General features: G+C 66.0%; 3 protein-coding genes and 1 long non-coding RNA gene across 21 annotated transcripts in view; 3 read left to right on the forward strand and 1 right to left on the reverse strand.

Annotated features, from left to right (window-relative positions):
* Positions 1-126: 126 nt before the first annotated feature.
* On the forward strand, positions 127-6,295 carry CRACR2B (calcium release activated channel regulator 2B). Of its 10 annotated transcripts, XM_039840504.1 has the most exons (10): positions 127-1,449; positions 2,373-2,999; positions 3,077-3,188; positions 3,635-3,818; positions 4,263-4,409; positions 4,524-4,614; positions 4,738-4,830; positions 5,044-5,210; positions 5,418-5,489; positions 5,730-6,295. In XM_039840504.1, exons 2-10 carry the CDS (start codon positions 2,835-2,837, stop codon positions 5,908-5,910), a joined length of 1,212 nt encoding a protein of 403 aa, XP_039696438.1. In that variant the 5' UTR covers positions 127-1,449; positions 2,373-2,834; the 3' UTR covers positions 5,911-6,295. The 10 variants fall into 10 exon arrangements, with proteins under 10 accessions (XP_039696438.1, XP_039696435.1, XP_039696434.1 ...); XM_039840501.1 differs by having other exon boundaries at positions 4,738-5,210; XM_039840500.1 differs by having other exon boundaries at positions 5,418-6,295.
* On the reverse strand, positions 2,729-4,329 carry LOC120584685 (uncharacterized). Its single transcript, XR_005648092.1, has 2 exons — positions 4,255-4,329; positions 2,729-3,956 (listed from the first exon to the last, which is right to left on the reverse strand). It is a non-coding gene; the product is annotated as an uncharacterized LOC120584685 (long non-coding RNA).
* Positions 6,296-7,139: 844 nt separating the features above from the next.
* CD151 (CD151 molecule (Raph blood group)) lies at positions 7,140-11,786 on the forward strand. 4 transcript variants are annotated; one of them, XM_039840529.1, is made up of 9 exons: positions 7,140-7,270; positions 8,306-8,364; positions 9,041-9,169; positions 9,265-9,456; positions 9,770-9,844; positions 10,259-10,363; positions 10,456-10,614; positions 10,726-10,812; positions 10,905-11,786. In XM_039840529.1, exons 3-9 carry the CDS (start codon positions 9,089-9,091, stop codon positions 10,962-10,964), a joined length of 759 nt encoding a protein of 252 aa, XP_039696463.1. In that variant the 5' UTR covers positions 7,140-7,270; positions 8,306-8,364; positions 9,041-9,088; the 3' UTR covers positions 10,965-11,786. The 4 variants fall into 4 exon arrangements, with proteins under 4 accessions (XP_039696463.1, XP_039696464.1, XP_039696466.1 ...); XM_039840530.1 differs by having other exon boundaries at positions 7,225-7,359; XM_039840532.1 differs by lacking the exon at positions 7,140-7,270 and adding an exon at positions 7,610-7,708.
* Positions 11,787-14,755: 2,969 nt separating this feature from the next.
* The window catches only part of TSPAN4 (tetraspanin 4), a 19,886-nt gene continuing 18,928 nt past the window's right edge, over positions 14,756-15,713 (forward strand). Inside the window, exon 1 of one of the 6 annotated variants that reach the window (XM_039840528.1) lies at positions 14,756-14,776. The gene's annotated coding sequence lies outside the window, so the exon portion shown is untranslated. Of the gene's footprint in view, positions 14,889-15,256; positions 15,476-15,507; positions 15,648-15,713 lie in introns of those variants that run through there. The other 5 variants (XM_039840523.1, XM_039840519.1, XM_039840521.1 and 2 more) reach the window with 5 other exon arrangements.

A 15,713-nucleotide genomic window follows, 5' to 3' on the forward strand; every position in this document is an offset into this window, starting at 1 on the left:
TGACAGGAGCGCAAGGTTGACTCTCAGGCTGCGGACGCGGAGGTTGCTGGGGGCCGGCTCAGGCCTGCTCCACTTTGGGCATGTGGCCCAAGGCTCTGCGTGAGATGCTGGGCCTCCCGGTGTCATGGCAAGCCTCGCTGGCCAGGTGCACACATGCCCTGTCCCCCTGTCCTCCTCTTCACTCACAGGGTACCCAGTCTCCTGCCGGTACATAAGAGGGGCCTGGAGTGTGGGGCGGGGTGAGGTCTGAGCTGAAGGGGGCTGGGCCTTGTTTTGGGAGATGCAAGGTTTCCTGAAAGTGCCCTCTATTCTGGGCAGTGGGAGGGCATTTGACTAGCTCTCCTTGGTGACCCAAAGGGCCTGGGGCGAGGGTGCCGGAGCAGAGCCAGGCCCACAGCTAGCTGCCCAGAGCACTCGGTCCTGCTCAGCCTGGCCCCACCTGCCTCCTCCCCCAGGCTGGGGCGGCGGCGGTGGCGGTGTGGTAGCGGTGGCAGCCCCCAGCCAACAATAACGGTTGGTGGTGGGACTGCAGGACTGGGCGAGCCGGCTGGGCAGGTCCCTGGAGTGCGTGTGTGCCAGGGGCCACCCCCCTCACAGTCTCAAGGTCCTGTCCTATCAGACCAACCTGTTCTAGTTCAGCAGGATCCCAGGCCCCTGAAGAAGCAGAGGCCTCCAGACCCCTGTGCTGCCGGGGCTGCCCGGTGGGGCCAGCCCCTCAGGTGGGTGCAGGGCCAGGCCCGTGCTGCAGAGGGGACCCTGGGGAAGAGGATGGGATTTCTCCCCCAGCAGGAAGGTCACAGGCAGGCTCCACCCAGTGGGAAAATCGCTCCTCTCAGCTCTACCCCAAGGCGAACCTAACAGAGTACTGGGGGGGGGCTGCTGTGGGGGTACCCCTAGCCCTCACCCTGACTCACTGCCCTCACAGGGCACCGGCATTCGTGCTGCCGACTTAAATACCACTTTCTAGTATATTACATGAGTATTGTTGAAAAATGGGGTAAATCACACCAGCAAGGTGTGGGGGAGGAAGGAGAGACCCCCAGTCCTGGAGCCAACCTCTGAAAACCTGTCTCTCTCTCTCTGCGTCCTGCGTGCTGCTTGCTTCTTACACATAATTTTTGGCGGCTTAAGCCAGAGTCCTCAGGACAACGCCCCCCTCCTCGCCCTGGCCCTGCTCAGGGAGGGTCCTCAGGTGCGGGTCATCTCTGCCCCACTGCGGGCTGCGGCTCCGCCCGGGTCGGGGGCGGGTAGGGTGTGGGGCGACAGCCTGGGCCGCCCGGGCCGCGCCGAGAGGCGGGGACACGGCTACAGCAGCGGCGGGGCCCCGCCCGGAGCCGGTCCACGCCGGGGTCTCGGTGCTGCAGGGCAGAGGGAGCTGCTCCGGGTCCGCGCCCCCAGCCGTCGCCACTTTTCCTAGAGGACCGGCCGGTGCGGCGGCGCAGCTTACAGGTAGGTGCTGTGCGGGTCCCGCCGCTCGCCCGGCCCGTCGCTCGCCACAGGGCGCGCCGACCCTCGCACGTAGTGGTCAGGGACTCCGGGGCCCCTCGGGGCAGGCCGCGCAGCAGCGGGGCAGCGGCGGCTCGACCCCCGGGGTGCGGGGGCGCGGGCGCCTTTACCCACCCGCTCGCCGGGTCCGGCCGCAGCGCAGCTTCCGGCTGGGGTGGACTTCTGGTCCCCAGGAGCCCGTGAGCCGCCGGGGGGGTGGCGCCCGGTCCAGGAGAGGCGACGGGCAGAGGCGAGAGGTCTCTCTGGTGCCGTGCTCCCCCCTCTCGCCCTCCCTCGGACCTGCCCTCTTTAGAGAGCGCGCCCCTCCTCGCCCCTAGGAATAGGGCGGCGGGGTGCGAATCACGCCCGGAACTGAGGGGAGAGAGGACCTCAGACCCAGGTGTGGGGGTGTCGCCATGCTGGGGGTTGGCTTTGGGAAATCCTGGCCCAGGGCGCTGTGGGAACGACAGGTGGCTTGGGTTTGGGGCGGGGTGCCCCCGGGGAGCGACGCCCCGCGGAGGTTCCGGGACCTGGAGGGCTCACCTGGAGGAAGGAATGGCCTAGTGCTAGGCGGAGGGTCTGTTGAGCCTTGGGGTATTCGTGAGAAGGGCCATGGAAGGCACCCTGTCCCAGGCCGGACCCTGCACCTGCACCCTGGGGGCCTGGCGCCTGCTGGGAGGGGCTGGGCAGGGAGGAGGAGCTTGCTACCCAGCAGCCAGCTGGCTGGAGGGGAGGGCCTCTGATGCCCAGAGTAGGGGCTGAGGATCAGGCAGGATGGGCTGAGGATCAGGCAGGATGGGCTGAGGATCAGGCAGGATGGGCTGAGTGCTCCCACTGGCCCAGCCGGGTCAGCGCCATGGGCCCTGTCTCCATGTCCCCAACTCCAGGACCTGTTCGACTCCTCCCCTGCTGACCACTCCCTCAGCCAAGCTCTCTGCCCTCAGCTGCCAGAAGCCCCCATCTCACTGTCCACCACGAGGTCTTCTGTAGCGCCCGCCCACACACACTGAGATCACCCCTCTACCCAGTGAGTCCTGTCCTGGGCTCCCTCCTGGGCCCGCCGCTCCTAGCCCCTTGGGCAGTCCCCACAGGCCCTGAGCCTGCAGCACGACCCCCCGAACTGGCCAGACCCTTTCCCCAGCTGCGCCCTCTCTGGACCTGCGCCTTGCCTTCCTCCACCTTCCCACCTGGGGCCAGGAGGACCCTCTGCTCACGCCCGGCTCCTCGTGGAGGCAGTTTAGCCCTCACGCCTCACACCTCACCCTCTCTCTGCCTTTCCTTCTGCCCTGAGCTCTGCTCAGGGCCTGACTCCTGGCTTCGCAGAAGCCAAGGGCCGAGAACCCTCTTTCATGGCCAGCCCTGGGAAGCCTGGGGCTGGAGAGGCCCAGGAGGAGGAAGGGGAGCAAGAGGGGGGCTCCGTGGGGCGACGGGCAGCCATGCTGGCGCAGGCCCAGGAACTGTTTCTGCTGTGTGACAAGGAGGCCAAGGGTTTCATCACCCGGCACGACCTGCAGGTGAGTCCCCCGTCCCAAGAGGATGCCCCAGCCCAGAACTACCTTGGCTACTCAGCCCTGCATCCTTGTCTGGTTAGGCCTTGCAGAGCGACCTGCGCCTCACGCCCGAGCAGCTGGAGGCTGTGTTTGAAAGTCTAGACCAGGCCCGCACAGGCTTCCTCACTGCCCGAGAGTTCTGCCTCGGCCTGGGTGAGCCCCGCCCTCATCGTCCCCACCCTGCCCCCCACCCATGACCCTCCGCTGGCCCATGTGGGCTCTGCGGGGCCCACAGCCTGTGCCTCACCATTGCCACCCTGGGAACACGTACTGGTGTCCGTATACACAGGCGTCACAGGAAGGCGCCACGGGCAGTCCCCCAGCTGCTGCGGTGTGTGTGAAGCTGACCCTTTTGCTCCCCCATCCCCCTCCCCTGCCAAACCCAGGTGGGGCTGGAAGCCAGCCGTCCATTCTGGCCGGAGCCCAGCTGTCACCTCCCATTCCCAGGCCAAGAATTAAACCAGAATAAGGAAGAAAAACAGGAAACTGGGCTCAGAGAAAGGGCAGGATATGTGTGTGTGTGGGGGGGGGGTGGCGAGAGGAGGCTGAGCAGAGTGGTAACTCACAGCCCTGGTCATCTCTCCCTCCCATGCCAACAGGGAAGTTTGTGGGAGTGGAGTCGGCCCAGGGCGCACTGCCCTCCAGGGCTTCTGAGGAGACCTTTGAGTCAGGCTGGTCAGAGGTGCAAGGCATGGGGGCCTTCCTGGAGGAAGAGGAGGAGGAGGAGGAGGAGCGGTTTTTCGCAGCGCTGGAGCAGCTGGGCGTGGCCCCGGTCCTGGGCGAGTGAGTCCGTGCTGGCGCTGCCCCCAGCTCCCTCGCCTGTGACCTCTGTCTGCATGCTGCTTGTCCACCTCGCCTGCACTTCTGCACAGAGTCCCCAGGCCGAGTCTGGCCCAGCAGTTCTGTCTCAGCTGCAACAACCTGGGAGGGGCCAGGCGTGATTTCCCGCAGAATTTGCATTTTAGGAGGCAGTAGCCACGGCTGCGGTGAGGAGGGGCAGCGCGGGGCACATGGCCTGTACACGCCCGCACAGCCCCACTGTACACACGACCCCTCGCTGCCACCCCAGCCCCGCACACGCACATAGACCAGGCAGGGGCATGAGCACCCAGGAGAGGAATGCTCTGCATGCGGGAAACGTGCTTGGCTTGCCCAGGGCTGCAGGGGTCACCTTCCGGGAACTCAGGGAGCTCCCGCTTCATCTTCAGCCCCTGCTCACCTCTCCAGGCAGCGGGTGGTGCGGACGCTCTGGACCCGGCTGCAGCGCGAGCGGCCGGAGCTGCTGGGCTTCTTCGAGGACGTTCTGATGCGTGCGTCGGCCTGCTTGGAGGAGGCGGCCCGAGAACGGGACGGCCTAGAGCAGGCGTTGCGGCGGTGAGGGCTGGGGACCAGGACGGGGCTCCGGGAGGCGGTAGGGACTGGGGCTGGGGCTGGGGAATGTAGTGCTGGTAGGTTCTAAGCAGCAGCGTCACCCCGGGTCCTTCGAAGGCGGGAGAGCGAGCACGAGCGAGAGGTGCGGTGTCTGTACGAGGAGACAGAACAGCAGCTCCGCGAGCAGCGCCAGCGCCTGCGGAGTCAGGTGGGCCCGCAGCCCCGCCCCCGCCCAGCCCAATCCCAGACACGGGTGTCGCCGGGCTCTGTCTTTTCTGACCCCTGCCCCTCTGAGGCCCGCGGAGGCTCAGATGTCCCCGGTGCGTCCCAGGACCTCCCCCGGGAGGAGTGGAGAGGCTGTCTGGAGCTGGAGCTGCAGAGCCGCGAGCAGGAGCTAGAACGCGCCAGCCTGCGGCAGCGGGAGGTGAGCGGCCGCCGGCCCACTCCGCTGGGAAGGGTTGCAGACCGGCCCAGCCCATGCCCCCATCTCCATCGTCACCTTGCACTCCCTGGTATCCTCGAGGTCCCCTGTGCCACAGTATCCCCAGCTTCGGACTGTTGGGAGTCAGGGGCAAACCAGCAAACCCGGGGAAGAGGGTGGGTCCTCCCCAGCCTCGATTCCCCCACGACTCCCCAGTTGGAACAGCAGCTGCAGGCCCGGGCCACGGAGCAGCTGGAGGCGCAGGCGCAGAACGCCCAGTTGTGGCTGGCCAACGAGGCGCTGCGGACGCAGCTGGAGGGGGCGCAGGAGCAGCTCCGCAGACTGGAGGGTGACGTGCACGGCCGCCAGGAGCAAACCCAACGGTGCCCCAGGGGTGGGGCTGGGGTGGGCCCAGTGGGTGCGGTGGGGCTGAGGTCGAGCTTGGGGCTCAGGTCAGGGCCACTTCCATCTGCATCCCACGTCCCAGCCCCACCCGCCCCCAGGGTCTGCGTGGGGCAGGGTCCTCTAGGGTGTTGGAGCGCCCCAGGAGCCTCCCTGCACCCAGGTCACCACTTCCTGCCTGCCCGCAGAGACGTGGTTGCTGTCTCAAGGAACATGCAGAAGGAGAAGCTCAGCCTCCTGCGGCAGTTGGAGCTCCTTAGGTTCGTTCAGCTGGTCGCTGGAGGGAAGGGGCTCAGCGCAGCTTGGAGCTCCCAGCTCCCATACACTCCTGACCACCACCCAGCCCACTGCAAGGAAGCCCTTCCTTGCGCCTGCCCTCCATCCCTCGAGCTGCAGTCCCAGCCAGACACCTGTCTTCTGGTCCAAGGGAGACTTAGAGCCTACACTCCCCACCCCAGAATGCTGGGGCCTCTCAGAGTCCTTGGACGCCCTTTCCTCAGGGAGCTGAACAAGCGGCTACGAGATGAGAGGGACGCCTGTGAGGCCAAGCGGCTGGGCAGTGGCCGCAGGAAGGCTCTGGCCACGGCCCTCCTGCAGGGGCCCACCTGCTGCTGCTGCTGCTGCTACGCCTGGGCTCGCCCACCCAGACACGGCTCGGGCCACCTTCCCAGTGCCCACTGACCAGCCCCAAGTGACTCACTGGGCGTTACTGGAGAAGCTACTCCTGAAGGTGACTCATCATGGCTGGGGCTGCCCACCCAGAAAGTGGGCTCTACCCATCGGGCTGCCCAGCCCGCCTCCTACAGACGTGAAGGGACTCAGCTGAGGGGGGTCAGGGGCTCTCGTGCCCCCCTTCCTGTCCCCATCCCATCAAACCCGTCTTTGTCCGACAGAAAAAAGCCCTCTCCAAATAAAACCCAGACTGCACTGCAGCCCCCTGGGCCTCCTGTGTGGGCAAGCCACATGCTTCCAGTGTCCAGGGTACATGCGTGGCATGTGTGTGTGTGGCACATGTCCACAGCCCTGCCGTGCTGGGACTGCAGCTGCAGGTCTCTGTTTATTCCTGTGTGTGTCTCTGCATGTCTCTGATCAGACCTCGAGCCCTTACCGCCCACAAAAGCTTGAAGCTCCATGGGCTACTGGAGCTTCACCCCAAGCTGGGAGACCCGGGACTCTGCTCTAGCCGGGCCCGGGGAGGAATCCCGTGTCAGGGATGGGGAGACTGAGGCCCACTGTGTCACCGGGGAGCACCCAGTGGGGTTTTCCGCCTGCTCCAGCCTCAGTCGACCACCCCCGCCCCATGCCAGTCCTTTCAGCCCTGGGTGGACCGCGGGAGTCCCGCCAGTCCTGTGCCGAGCCTCCGAGGTAGGCCAGGAGCCGCCTCTCACGGCAGGGAGCACTGTCTGCCGCCCATGGAGAGCTGTGCCAACCGGCTGTACAGACTCAGACCCCGCCTGGGGCTGGGGATGATTCTGGGGGCTTGGGAGACCCCCACTCTCACTCTGGTTCTCAGTCCAGCACGCCTTCCCAACATTCCCAGGCCAATGTCTCCCAGACTGGAGTGTCTCTCACAGGGGACCCCAGGCCTCCCCCACAGGCGGCATCTGTCCCGTTGACCCCTGCAGCCTCCGGGGTAGTCTCTGAGTTAGAGAGAAAAAGGGGTCTCGGACACCGTCCAGGGCCTCGGCGGGGCTAGCCGCCTCCCCGCCTCCCGTCCCTAACCCAGCTCCTCCATCTCGAGGGTGTGGGCCCTGGCTGGGCTGCGGGGCCCCCAGGCTGCAGCTCCCCCAGCTCCTCAGTTCCGGTGGGGGCCCTGAACGCCTGAACCTGCAGGTGCCCGGCTCACGGGTCGGCGCAGTGCACTTGTTCAGACCTGCCCCGCGGTGGGCGGGGCCTGCGGGCCGGGGCGGGGCCTGTCGGCTGTGGGCGGGGCCGTGGACGGCCCGGCGTCTCCCTCCCAGGCCCTCGGTCGGCCGCGCATTCCCCACGCTCGGAGTTGCCACCCCTGTCGCCGCCCCACCCCGACTCGGACGCGTGGCCGGTGAGTGCGCCACCTGGCCGGGCCGGCCGAGGAGGGCCGAGTGCCCGGAGGCCCTGCGCGGCCCGGACGCAGAGCCCGGCCGCAGGCTGGTGAGGCCCCTTCCGGAGGGAGGCGTGCGCCCGGAGGCTGGGCGGGCGGAGGGGGACGCCGGGCGCGGGAGAGGCGCCTCCCAGGTGTTTGGACAGGCCGGGCGGCCCCTGCGGATCAAGAGCCCCACCTGAGCATCGCACTCATCGTCCCTGGACACCGGTCCCCTTCCCTCCGCCCGCAGGCCCGCCCACCACCTGGGTGCCAGTGAGCGGGTGGGCGGCCGCGCCCGGACGGGGTGGGGGCGGTGGCGGCGGTGACTTCATCGCGGTGACGCGGGATTCCTCCCCGGGCCTGGCTAGAGCGGAGTCCCGGGTCTCCCAGCTTGGGGTGCAAGCCGCCGAAGGCCAGGTTGAGTTGCAGGGGGCTGGGGGTGGGGCCGCTCTGTTCCCGGCCGCAGGAACTATTTCTGGCCGGCCCTTTCCCTGGGGGTTTACATCCGCTAGGCATTCCCGGAAAGAGGACGGCGCTCCTCAGAGGGTGGCCCGTGCGCGGGCTTTGGGGGTTGAACCTGTCCGGAACCAGCCTCCCCAGAAGGCCTGGGACCTCAGAGCAGGCCCAGGCGCACGTTTGCGCGGTGTGGGGGCTCCCACGCCCCCTGGCTCTGTGGTAGGGGTCTGTGCCCTTTGTTCTTACCGGGCGGCAGCTACGCCACTTGGTGGGCCAAGGGGCAGTGACAGGTATGGATCTAAGGCCCAGGGCAGGGTGCTCAGAGCAGGCGAGGGGTTCCTCCCAGGATCAGACTGTCCAGAATGTCCTCTGCCCTGCCCCTCCCTGGCCCAGACCAAAATACCCGGCCTGGCTGCTCCGCTCTCTGCCGCTGGGAGTGGCGTTGCCTGCTCTGGAAGCCCAGCCTAGGTCCACTGTCTGGGGCGGCCACAGGGAGGGGTGGCAGGATCCCATCCATCTAGCATGGGCCAGATCTCTGACCGGTTCCCGCCCTTCTAGCGAACCCTCCTGGGGAACTTCCGGCCACCTGTCTTACAGGGAGCCCTGCAAGCCGCCAGGTAAGTGCTGGGCGGGGCGGTGTAAGTCCAGCTATGGGCGTCGCTGTCTGGAAACGTGGCCCCAGGGCACTCAGCTGCTGTCTGCACCCCACAGCCCTCCCCAGTGCAGTCGCCCCACAACGGAGCGGGCTGGCTGTTCTTTGAGGAGGACCGCAGCACTTCTGGGGTTAGCGGAGCTGTCCCTTTCCAGCAGTGAGGCCAGCAGAAGAGGGGACCCAGGCCTGGGGTGTGTCTGCCGGCCCTGCCGGCCTGTACATCTGTTCTCCCCACTCGCTGGGAGGAAAGCCTGCCCTTTCACAGAAGCCTGAGGGCCACATGGCTAGGAAAGGGCAGGCCAGTCTGTCTCTGAGTGGTCTCCTCCCCTCCAGCAGCTGTATGATGTGCCATCCTGTGACGTGGGGCCTGGGGAATGCTGTGGGGTTCAGGCCAGGCCTGCATGAGCTCACCGCATGGTGCCTGCTGGGGCTTCCCACCTTGGTTGCTAGTGATGGGCAGGGTCCTCCGTGTCCCCTGTGCCCTGGGCATCGGCCCTGGCCTCGGGGTGGCTCAGGTGGGGCTCTCGAGCGTCCTCCCAGGAGGTGTCCTAGTTCCCATGGACACTCTTCCAGGGCCGTGGTTGACCTGGGCATCCGTGTCCCCTTCTGTCCCACTGGTGTCTGGCTGTCTTCCTGGTCAGGTCCTGGTGGTGTGGGCTATCTGAACGGCCCCCCGCCCCAATCGCAAGATGGGCGAGTTTCAGGAGAAGTCGACATGCGGCACTGTCTGCCTCAAGTACCTGCTCTTCACCTTCAACTGCTGCTTCTGGGTGAGCAGCGGGCATCCCTGCCTCTGGTCCCTGGTCCTCGACAGGAGCCCTGGCCTGGGCTCAGGTGCTGACTGACCAGTGTGCACTGCCCACAGCTGGCTGGTCTGGCCGTCATGGCCGTGGGCATCTGGACATTGGCCCTGAAGAGTGACTACATCAGCCTGCTGGCCTCGGGCACCTACCTGGCCACAGCCTACATCCTAGTGGTGGCTGGCATTGTCGTCATGGTGACTGGTGTCCTGGGCTGCTGTGCCACCTTCAAGGAGCGGCGGAACCTGCTGCGCCTGGTCAGTGGGGCATGGCTGGCACTAGGGGTGGCGGTACCTGGGCAGAGGTTTCCTCAGGGCTGCCTGGGGCTGGCTCTGGGGCCCTGACTGTGGAAGAGGGGACTGTGGTCGAGTGTGACACTGCAGGATAGCCTAGCAGTGTCTACCTGGGGGGGTGGTCCCTACCCATCTACCCAGAATCCTGTGAATTCCCACATCCTAGCTGGGCCAGCCAAGGGAAGACACCAGCTCCAAGAGGAAGCATTGGGTAGCCCACAGAATGGGGGTGTCTGTGTCCTACCCCGCCTCACTGCATCCTTGCCCCCTTCCCCAGTACTTCCTACTGCTCCTTGTCATCTTTCTGCTAGAGATCATCGCCGGCGCCCTTGCCTACGTCTACTACCAGCAGGTGAGGGGCGCGGGCGGGCCACACTGGGACACGAACACACACAGGGACGTGCTCATGTACAGATGACTCCTACCCCCCAAGCTCCAGAGCTGACCATTGTGCTGACAGGCCCTGCAGGTGGGGGCTGGGTCACGGGGGGTAGGATGGGCTGCAGGAGTCAACCTGCCCACAGCCCAGGCTGCCCACTTTGGGGCTCCTGGGAGGAGGCAGCTGTTCACAGGATCTGGAGCTCTGTCCCTGCTCCTCCCCACGGCCAGTTGGGTGACTCTCCCGGCTCACCTGACACCCGATGAGCCTACTCTTTCCCTTCCCTTGGAGCCCTCCCTTCTCTCCCAGCCTCTGTGTGGCCCCATTCTGCCCCACCTTGGAGGGTCTTAGACTTTGCTGCTCAAGTTGTCACCACCTCACCCCCAGTTGAATATGGAGCTCAAGGAGAACCTGAAGGACACCATGACCAAGCAGTACCACCAGCCGGGCCACGAGGGTGTGACCAGCGCAGTGGACAAGCTGCAGCAGGAGGTTGGTGGGTGGCTCAGGCCTTCCTGGGGCCTCGGCGGAGTCCCGCCTCGGGTGGCTGGGGTGGGGACTTAGCCGGGCCTGTTCCCCTGCAGTTCCACTGCTGTGGCAGCAACAACTCCCAGGACTGGCGGGACAGTGAGTGGATCCGCTCGGGGGAGGCGGGCGGCCGTGTGGTCCCGGACAGCTGCTGCAAGACTGTAGTGGCCCACTGCGGGCAGCGGGACCACGCCTCCAACATCTACAAGGTGGAGGTAGGTGGCGTGGCCTGGCTCCGTGAGGGATGCTGGGGGCTGGTGTGGCCATATCCTGGGGGGGCCTGGAGGACTTGCCTGCCTTCAGCGCCCCCATCCCCACCCTGCCAGGGCGGCTGCATCACCAAGCTGGAGACCTTCATCCAGGAGCACCTGAGAGTCATCGGGGCCGTGGGCATCGGCATTGCCTGTGTGCAGGTGTGGGCCATGGGGCGGGGCAGGCCCTGGTGGGAGCAGGGCACACACAGAGCCTGGCAGCAGTGCCCACTCGTGCCATCTCCATGCCCCAGGTGTTCGGCATGATCTTCACGTGCTGCCTGTACAAGAGCCTGAAGCTGGAGCACTACTGATCCTGCGCACGCGGCCGCGTGTGCGCCTGCGCACTGCAGCTTCCCGCGGACTACTGAGCTACTACTGACCGCCAGGGAGCGCGTGTCCCTGGAGGCATCTCCCTCCCTCTCCCTACCTGCTTTGCCAGGGTGTGGTCTCATGCCTGTGCCTTCCAACACTGTCATCACCGTGACCTCTGGGGCCCCCACCACCGGAGGGAGCTTCAAGTGCCTTTTGCTGCACACCAAAGTCCTGGGGCCTAAGGCAGGGTCTCTCCTCCTGCGGTGGGACTGGTGGGGGCCTGGTCTGGCTAGGAGAGTTGGGTTCTGCCAATAAAGTGCCCCCCTCCCACTGGCCACCTCCTTTGGGGGAGGTCATGGGACCTCAGGGTGCTTCCTGATGCCTGTGTTTAGTTGGAGGAGCTGGTTTGGGGCAAGTTGGGCAAAAATGGGCTAGGCTTGTCCCCCCTAGGGTGCTCCCAGCCCCCTGGACACACCCCCCACAGTGGTCAGAGGCAGGCCTGGGAGGGGCACTGCTGGGTGGGGTGGGCGCAGAGGGTGCTGGACAGCCGGCCGTGGGTGAGTTCCATGTGCCTGCCACCCACCCTCCTGGGGAAAGCCCTGTCCCCAGGGTCCCACATGTCTGCTGACCCCTCTGCTCCGGGCTACCCTGCTCTGCCCAGTCCCTGCTTTAGCTCACAATTGCCACATCTAAAAGGCGAGTGTTCACTGCGGGCCGCATTCGTGGGCAGGGGTCTTGGCCTCACTGCTGACCATGGAGGGCTAGAACAGCGCTGCCATTTAACAGGTGTTCAATAAACGCTTGTGGAACAGGTGAACTTACTTCAGTGGTGACAGAAGGTTCTGGTCCTCAGGGCCCTTGCGTCCAGCAAGGTGGACAGATCTACCCACCCACTGCCCTGACAAAGGAGGGCACATTCTGAGCTGACAAGACTCGAGCGGGAGGAGGCCCGTGGCAGGCGTAGCTGAGCACAGGGCCTGAAGCAGAGGCTCACACACTCTGGGATGGGAAGATGGTGGGGAGGCCTGGGCTGACGAGGTGTGTGCTGGCAACGAGAGTCAGGGCTTGGCCACCATAGCCCCCAGCCCAGCTCCTGTCCCCAAGGCTTGGGCTGTCCACCCCTGGGCAGACCACATCTGCCTGCCGGTTTCCTCACGTGCAGTCAGAGGACCCCATTTCAGATGTCTGGCCACAGGCTAGCTCTGAAGGTGCCTGGAGAAGGATGCCTCCCTTGCTCCTGCCTGCTGGAGGGCACCAAGACCCCCCTGACCCCTGCCCAGGGTGACAGCTTCTGGCTCTAAGCTGCAGTGGGACTTGGAATAGGACTGAGGCCCTGGGAGACAGCTCTCTGGGCTGGCTGGTAGGATTAGATGCTAATGCCCGGGCCTGGGGCTCAGCCAGCCCTGACAACCACTGGAGCCACCTCAGGGCCACCCTGACCCACCGTGGGTCTCAGGGCTGGTTGTGGAGACTGGGCACTCCCCCTTCCCTCTGAAGGAACTTGGCTAAGGGGAGGGGCCTGCTGGGCTTGGGTTGAGCCTGGAAGCTTTCCCCCGCAGGGCCCTCAGGATGGGAGCAGTGACTGCAGCAGGTACTCTATCCAGGGCCCAGAGAATCTGGTGCTTTGGACCCTGGGGAGAAGATGTGGGGACTTCTGTATTGGCCTCGAGCACCCAGAGCACGGAGGTGGGGGTGGGGGTGCTGGTGTCCCCAGTGCTCTCGTCTGCCTGTGCCTTTGCTGGGCTGAGAGCACCCCCTCCGGAGGCTGAGTGGCTCCTCCTCTCCCCATGGAGTAAGGGCCACATTCACCCCCAAGTGGCCTCAGGCATGAGGCGGGACGCCAGTGCACTGCACGGTAGCGGGGAGTCTTGCAAAGCCAGACCAACTGACAGCACCTCGGTGTGGTCCTGAGAAGCTCTTTACTGGATGATTCCTGCTAGAGCAGGAGACACACACACACACACACACAGCTGCAGGCGGGGACTGGTCCCAGCTACCCACACCTCGGGGGGACGGACTCTGGGCAGGACACCAGCTGCCGTGACTGCTCGGTCACTTCTCCAAGGGTGCATAATTGAGTAACTTCTCGATCAGGTCCACGTGGGCTAGCAGCATGCGGCGGCAGCAGTAGCGCTTCAGGCCCAGCGCGTCCAGGGCGTCCCTGCGGGCAAGAGAGGGCTGTGGTTTGTCCATCTTGCGGTCCTGGGCGGATGAGGGCCTCAGGAGGCCGCTGTGGCATCTCTCCTCAACTCTGTTCTCACCTCAGGGAGGGAGGTGTCTCTCCAGGGAGCCACCTCTCCCATTTCCCAAGCCAATTAGCATCCCTAATTTCCCTAGGACAACCACTGTCACCCTCGAGGCCTCCAGAAAATTCTCACTGTTGGCCTCAACGTGCTGAGACGGCAATTTGGGAAAGGAGAGGCCAGGCCGGGAGGTCCCCGCCTGGGCGATGCAGGGAGGGGTCCTGCACAGGATGCCAGGCACTCAGTCACTGCTCATTCTAGCAGCCTCCCCAGGGTCTACCGCAAACACTGGGCCCATCTACGGCTTCTCCATTCACCCCACTGTTGGGAGCTGAGCTAACTTGGCGAGCTCTGAGATAAGTGGCACTAAACTATTTTAAACACTCAGTGTTTTCCAAGAAGGGAGTTGTGAGAACTTCATTGTTTTGCAGGATGAGTAATTTGGCTGACCTTGGGTCTTGACTGCTGTGTTCTCATTGCGATGCTATAAGTAGTGTGTTTTAAATAAACTCGGGGACACAGACACAGCTTGAATCTGTGCTCCCTCCTGCAGTTGTCTGTCTTCTTTCTTTTCCTCAGTCCATGCTCCCCCTTTCAGGTACCCTCAATTACTTCGTCGGCTGGCTCCGACACCCCACACACCCACGGAGCTGAGAGCCCTCCTCGTGCTGGCACAGCCCAGACCCCGGGGGCTCAGGTGTGATCCGGACAACGGCTGTCCACACGGTGGCCAAGGGTGTGACTCTAGTGGGGAACAGACTCGGGCAGCAATGGTGGTGACTGCAAGGATAAGGGGCAAGCACAGAAAAAGGACCCTGCGACAGTCTGACGAAGACAGCGACGTGATCAGGAAGCTGTCCTCCGTCCTAAAAGACAAGTGAGCTTCCAAGACATGGGGGTGGGCCTGACAGCAGAGGGAAGAGGTGGGGGGCAGACGGACAGCGAGCAGGCGGGAGACCGAACTGAAGCGGACAGGCACCGCGAGCGGCCGGGACATCTAGAAGCTCCCAACGCCAGCGGCTTGATGCCAAACTGCCCTCCTCTCCTCGCACTGCGGGGGCCACGCCCTCCTGCGAGCAGGGCTGAACGCGACCCCGGGACCGAAAGTCCCTGCAGGGTCACCTGGAACCGGATGTGAGTGCCGCCATCGGCACTCGGCCCCCGTCCCCGCTTCCCAACGGCGCCGGAGGCCCCTCCCCGCCGACGCGGCGCCTTACCCCTCGGTGTACTCGGCCTGCAGCAGCCCCAGGTAGGCCTCCCACTTGTTGCCGACAATCTTGCCGCAGGTGAAGCAGCGCACAGGGATGATCATGGCGACGGCGGAGCAGCGGCCGCGATCCCGGCTCCCGGCGGCGCTTCTGCGCGAGGCGCCGGCCCCGCCCCGGGCGCATCCAAGACGCGGGGGAGGCCGGCCCCGCCCCCCCCCGCCGCCCCCCGCCGCCCCCAGCCCTCCTCGCCGGCCTCCGCGCCGTCGGCGCCCGCTTCCCGCCGCGGCGGGCTTCCTCCGCGCGAATCGGGGGACGACGCGACCGCGCGGGAGCAGGGGGCGTCCCCCGCTCGTCGCTTTGGTACGTCCCGGCCTACGGCGTCCGAGCGGGGCCGTAAGGGCTCGGCGGCGAGGTTCGCGTTTCTCGTGTCCGCATGACTGACAGCTGCGCGGCAAGCGGACCTCGCGCGCAGGTACCGCGTCAGCCGGCGGGGATGCGGCCGGGGTCCAGTCGCCCGCGGCGCGGAAGCCGGGACCGGAGCTGGGCCCGAGCCGCAGCGGCCGGCGCGGAGTTCCAGCCCCGAGCGCGGAGCCGCGAGCCGAGCCGCGGCAACAAGTGGCGGGGCGGGGGGCGCGGCGACCCCACGACCGGGGCGAAGAGGGGCTGGCCGGCGGCCACCCACCGGTCTTCCCGCCTCCCCTCCTGGCGGGGCCGGGAAAAGGGGTCTCCCGCCCGGAGCTTCTGCCCGCGGATGTCCGAGGGTCTCTGCGGCTGAGTTCGGGGGTGTCCTCGGGGCGCCGCCCGGCCCGCTCGGCCGCACAATACCGGCGCGGCCGGATAGTTACTTGTAGCCCGGGCTGTAGGGGGCCGCGCTGGCTGTGATCGCCCGGTGGCGGGCTCTGCCGGCAGCTCCTCCCCTCCAGCGCCGCATCGATCCGCTCTGGCTAGCGTCCCTCCGGCCTTCTTGTCGCGGAAGGAGGTGGGGATGGGTCTGCACCCGCCCCAGGCCAGGTCGTGCTGGGTCCCCGCGATCTGAGGGGCGTCGGACTCCACTTCTGAGTACGGGAGCGAGGCAGGGAGGGCGGTCACGGAGGGCGTCGCGGAAGAAGCGCCTTTTGAGCTGAACCTTGGGCGAGCCTGAGTGTGTGAAGGAGTAGGGCAGATCCTGGCAAAGGAGGCCCTGGCGCCTAGGCCCTGGAGGCTATACCTGCAAGGTAGCTCGAGGAGACAGGTTTGCGGTAGGGCCAGAGGAGGTGGTGGAGCTGAGGTGATGGGGCAGGAGCCATGGAGGATTTAA

The sequence above is a fragment of the Pteropus medius genome, unplaced genomic scaffold, assembly GCF_902729225.1.
Source record: "Pteropus medius unplaced genomic scaffold, Ma_sr-lr_union100, whole genome shotgun sequence".
Classification (NCBI taxonomy): Eukaryota; Metazoa; Chordata; class Mammalia; order Chiroptera; family Pteropodidae; genus Pteropus; species Pteropus medius.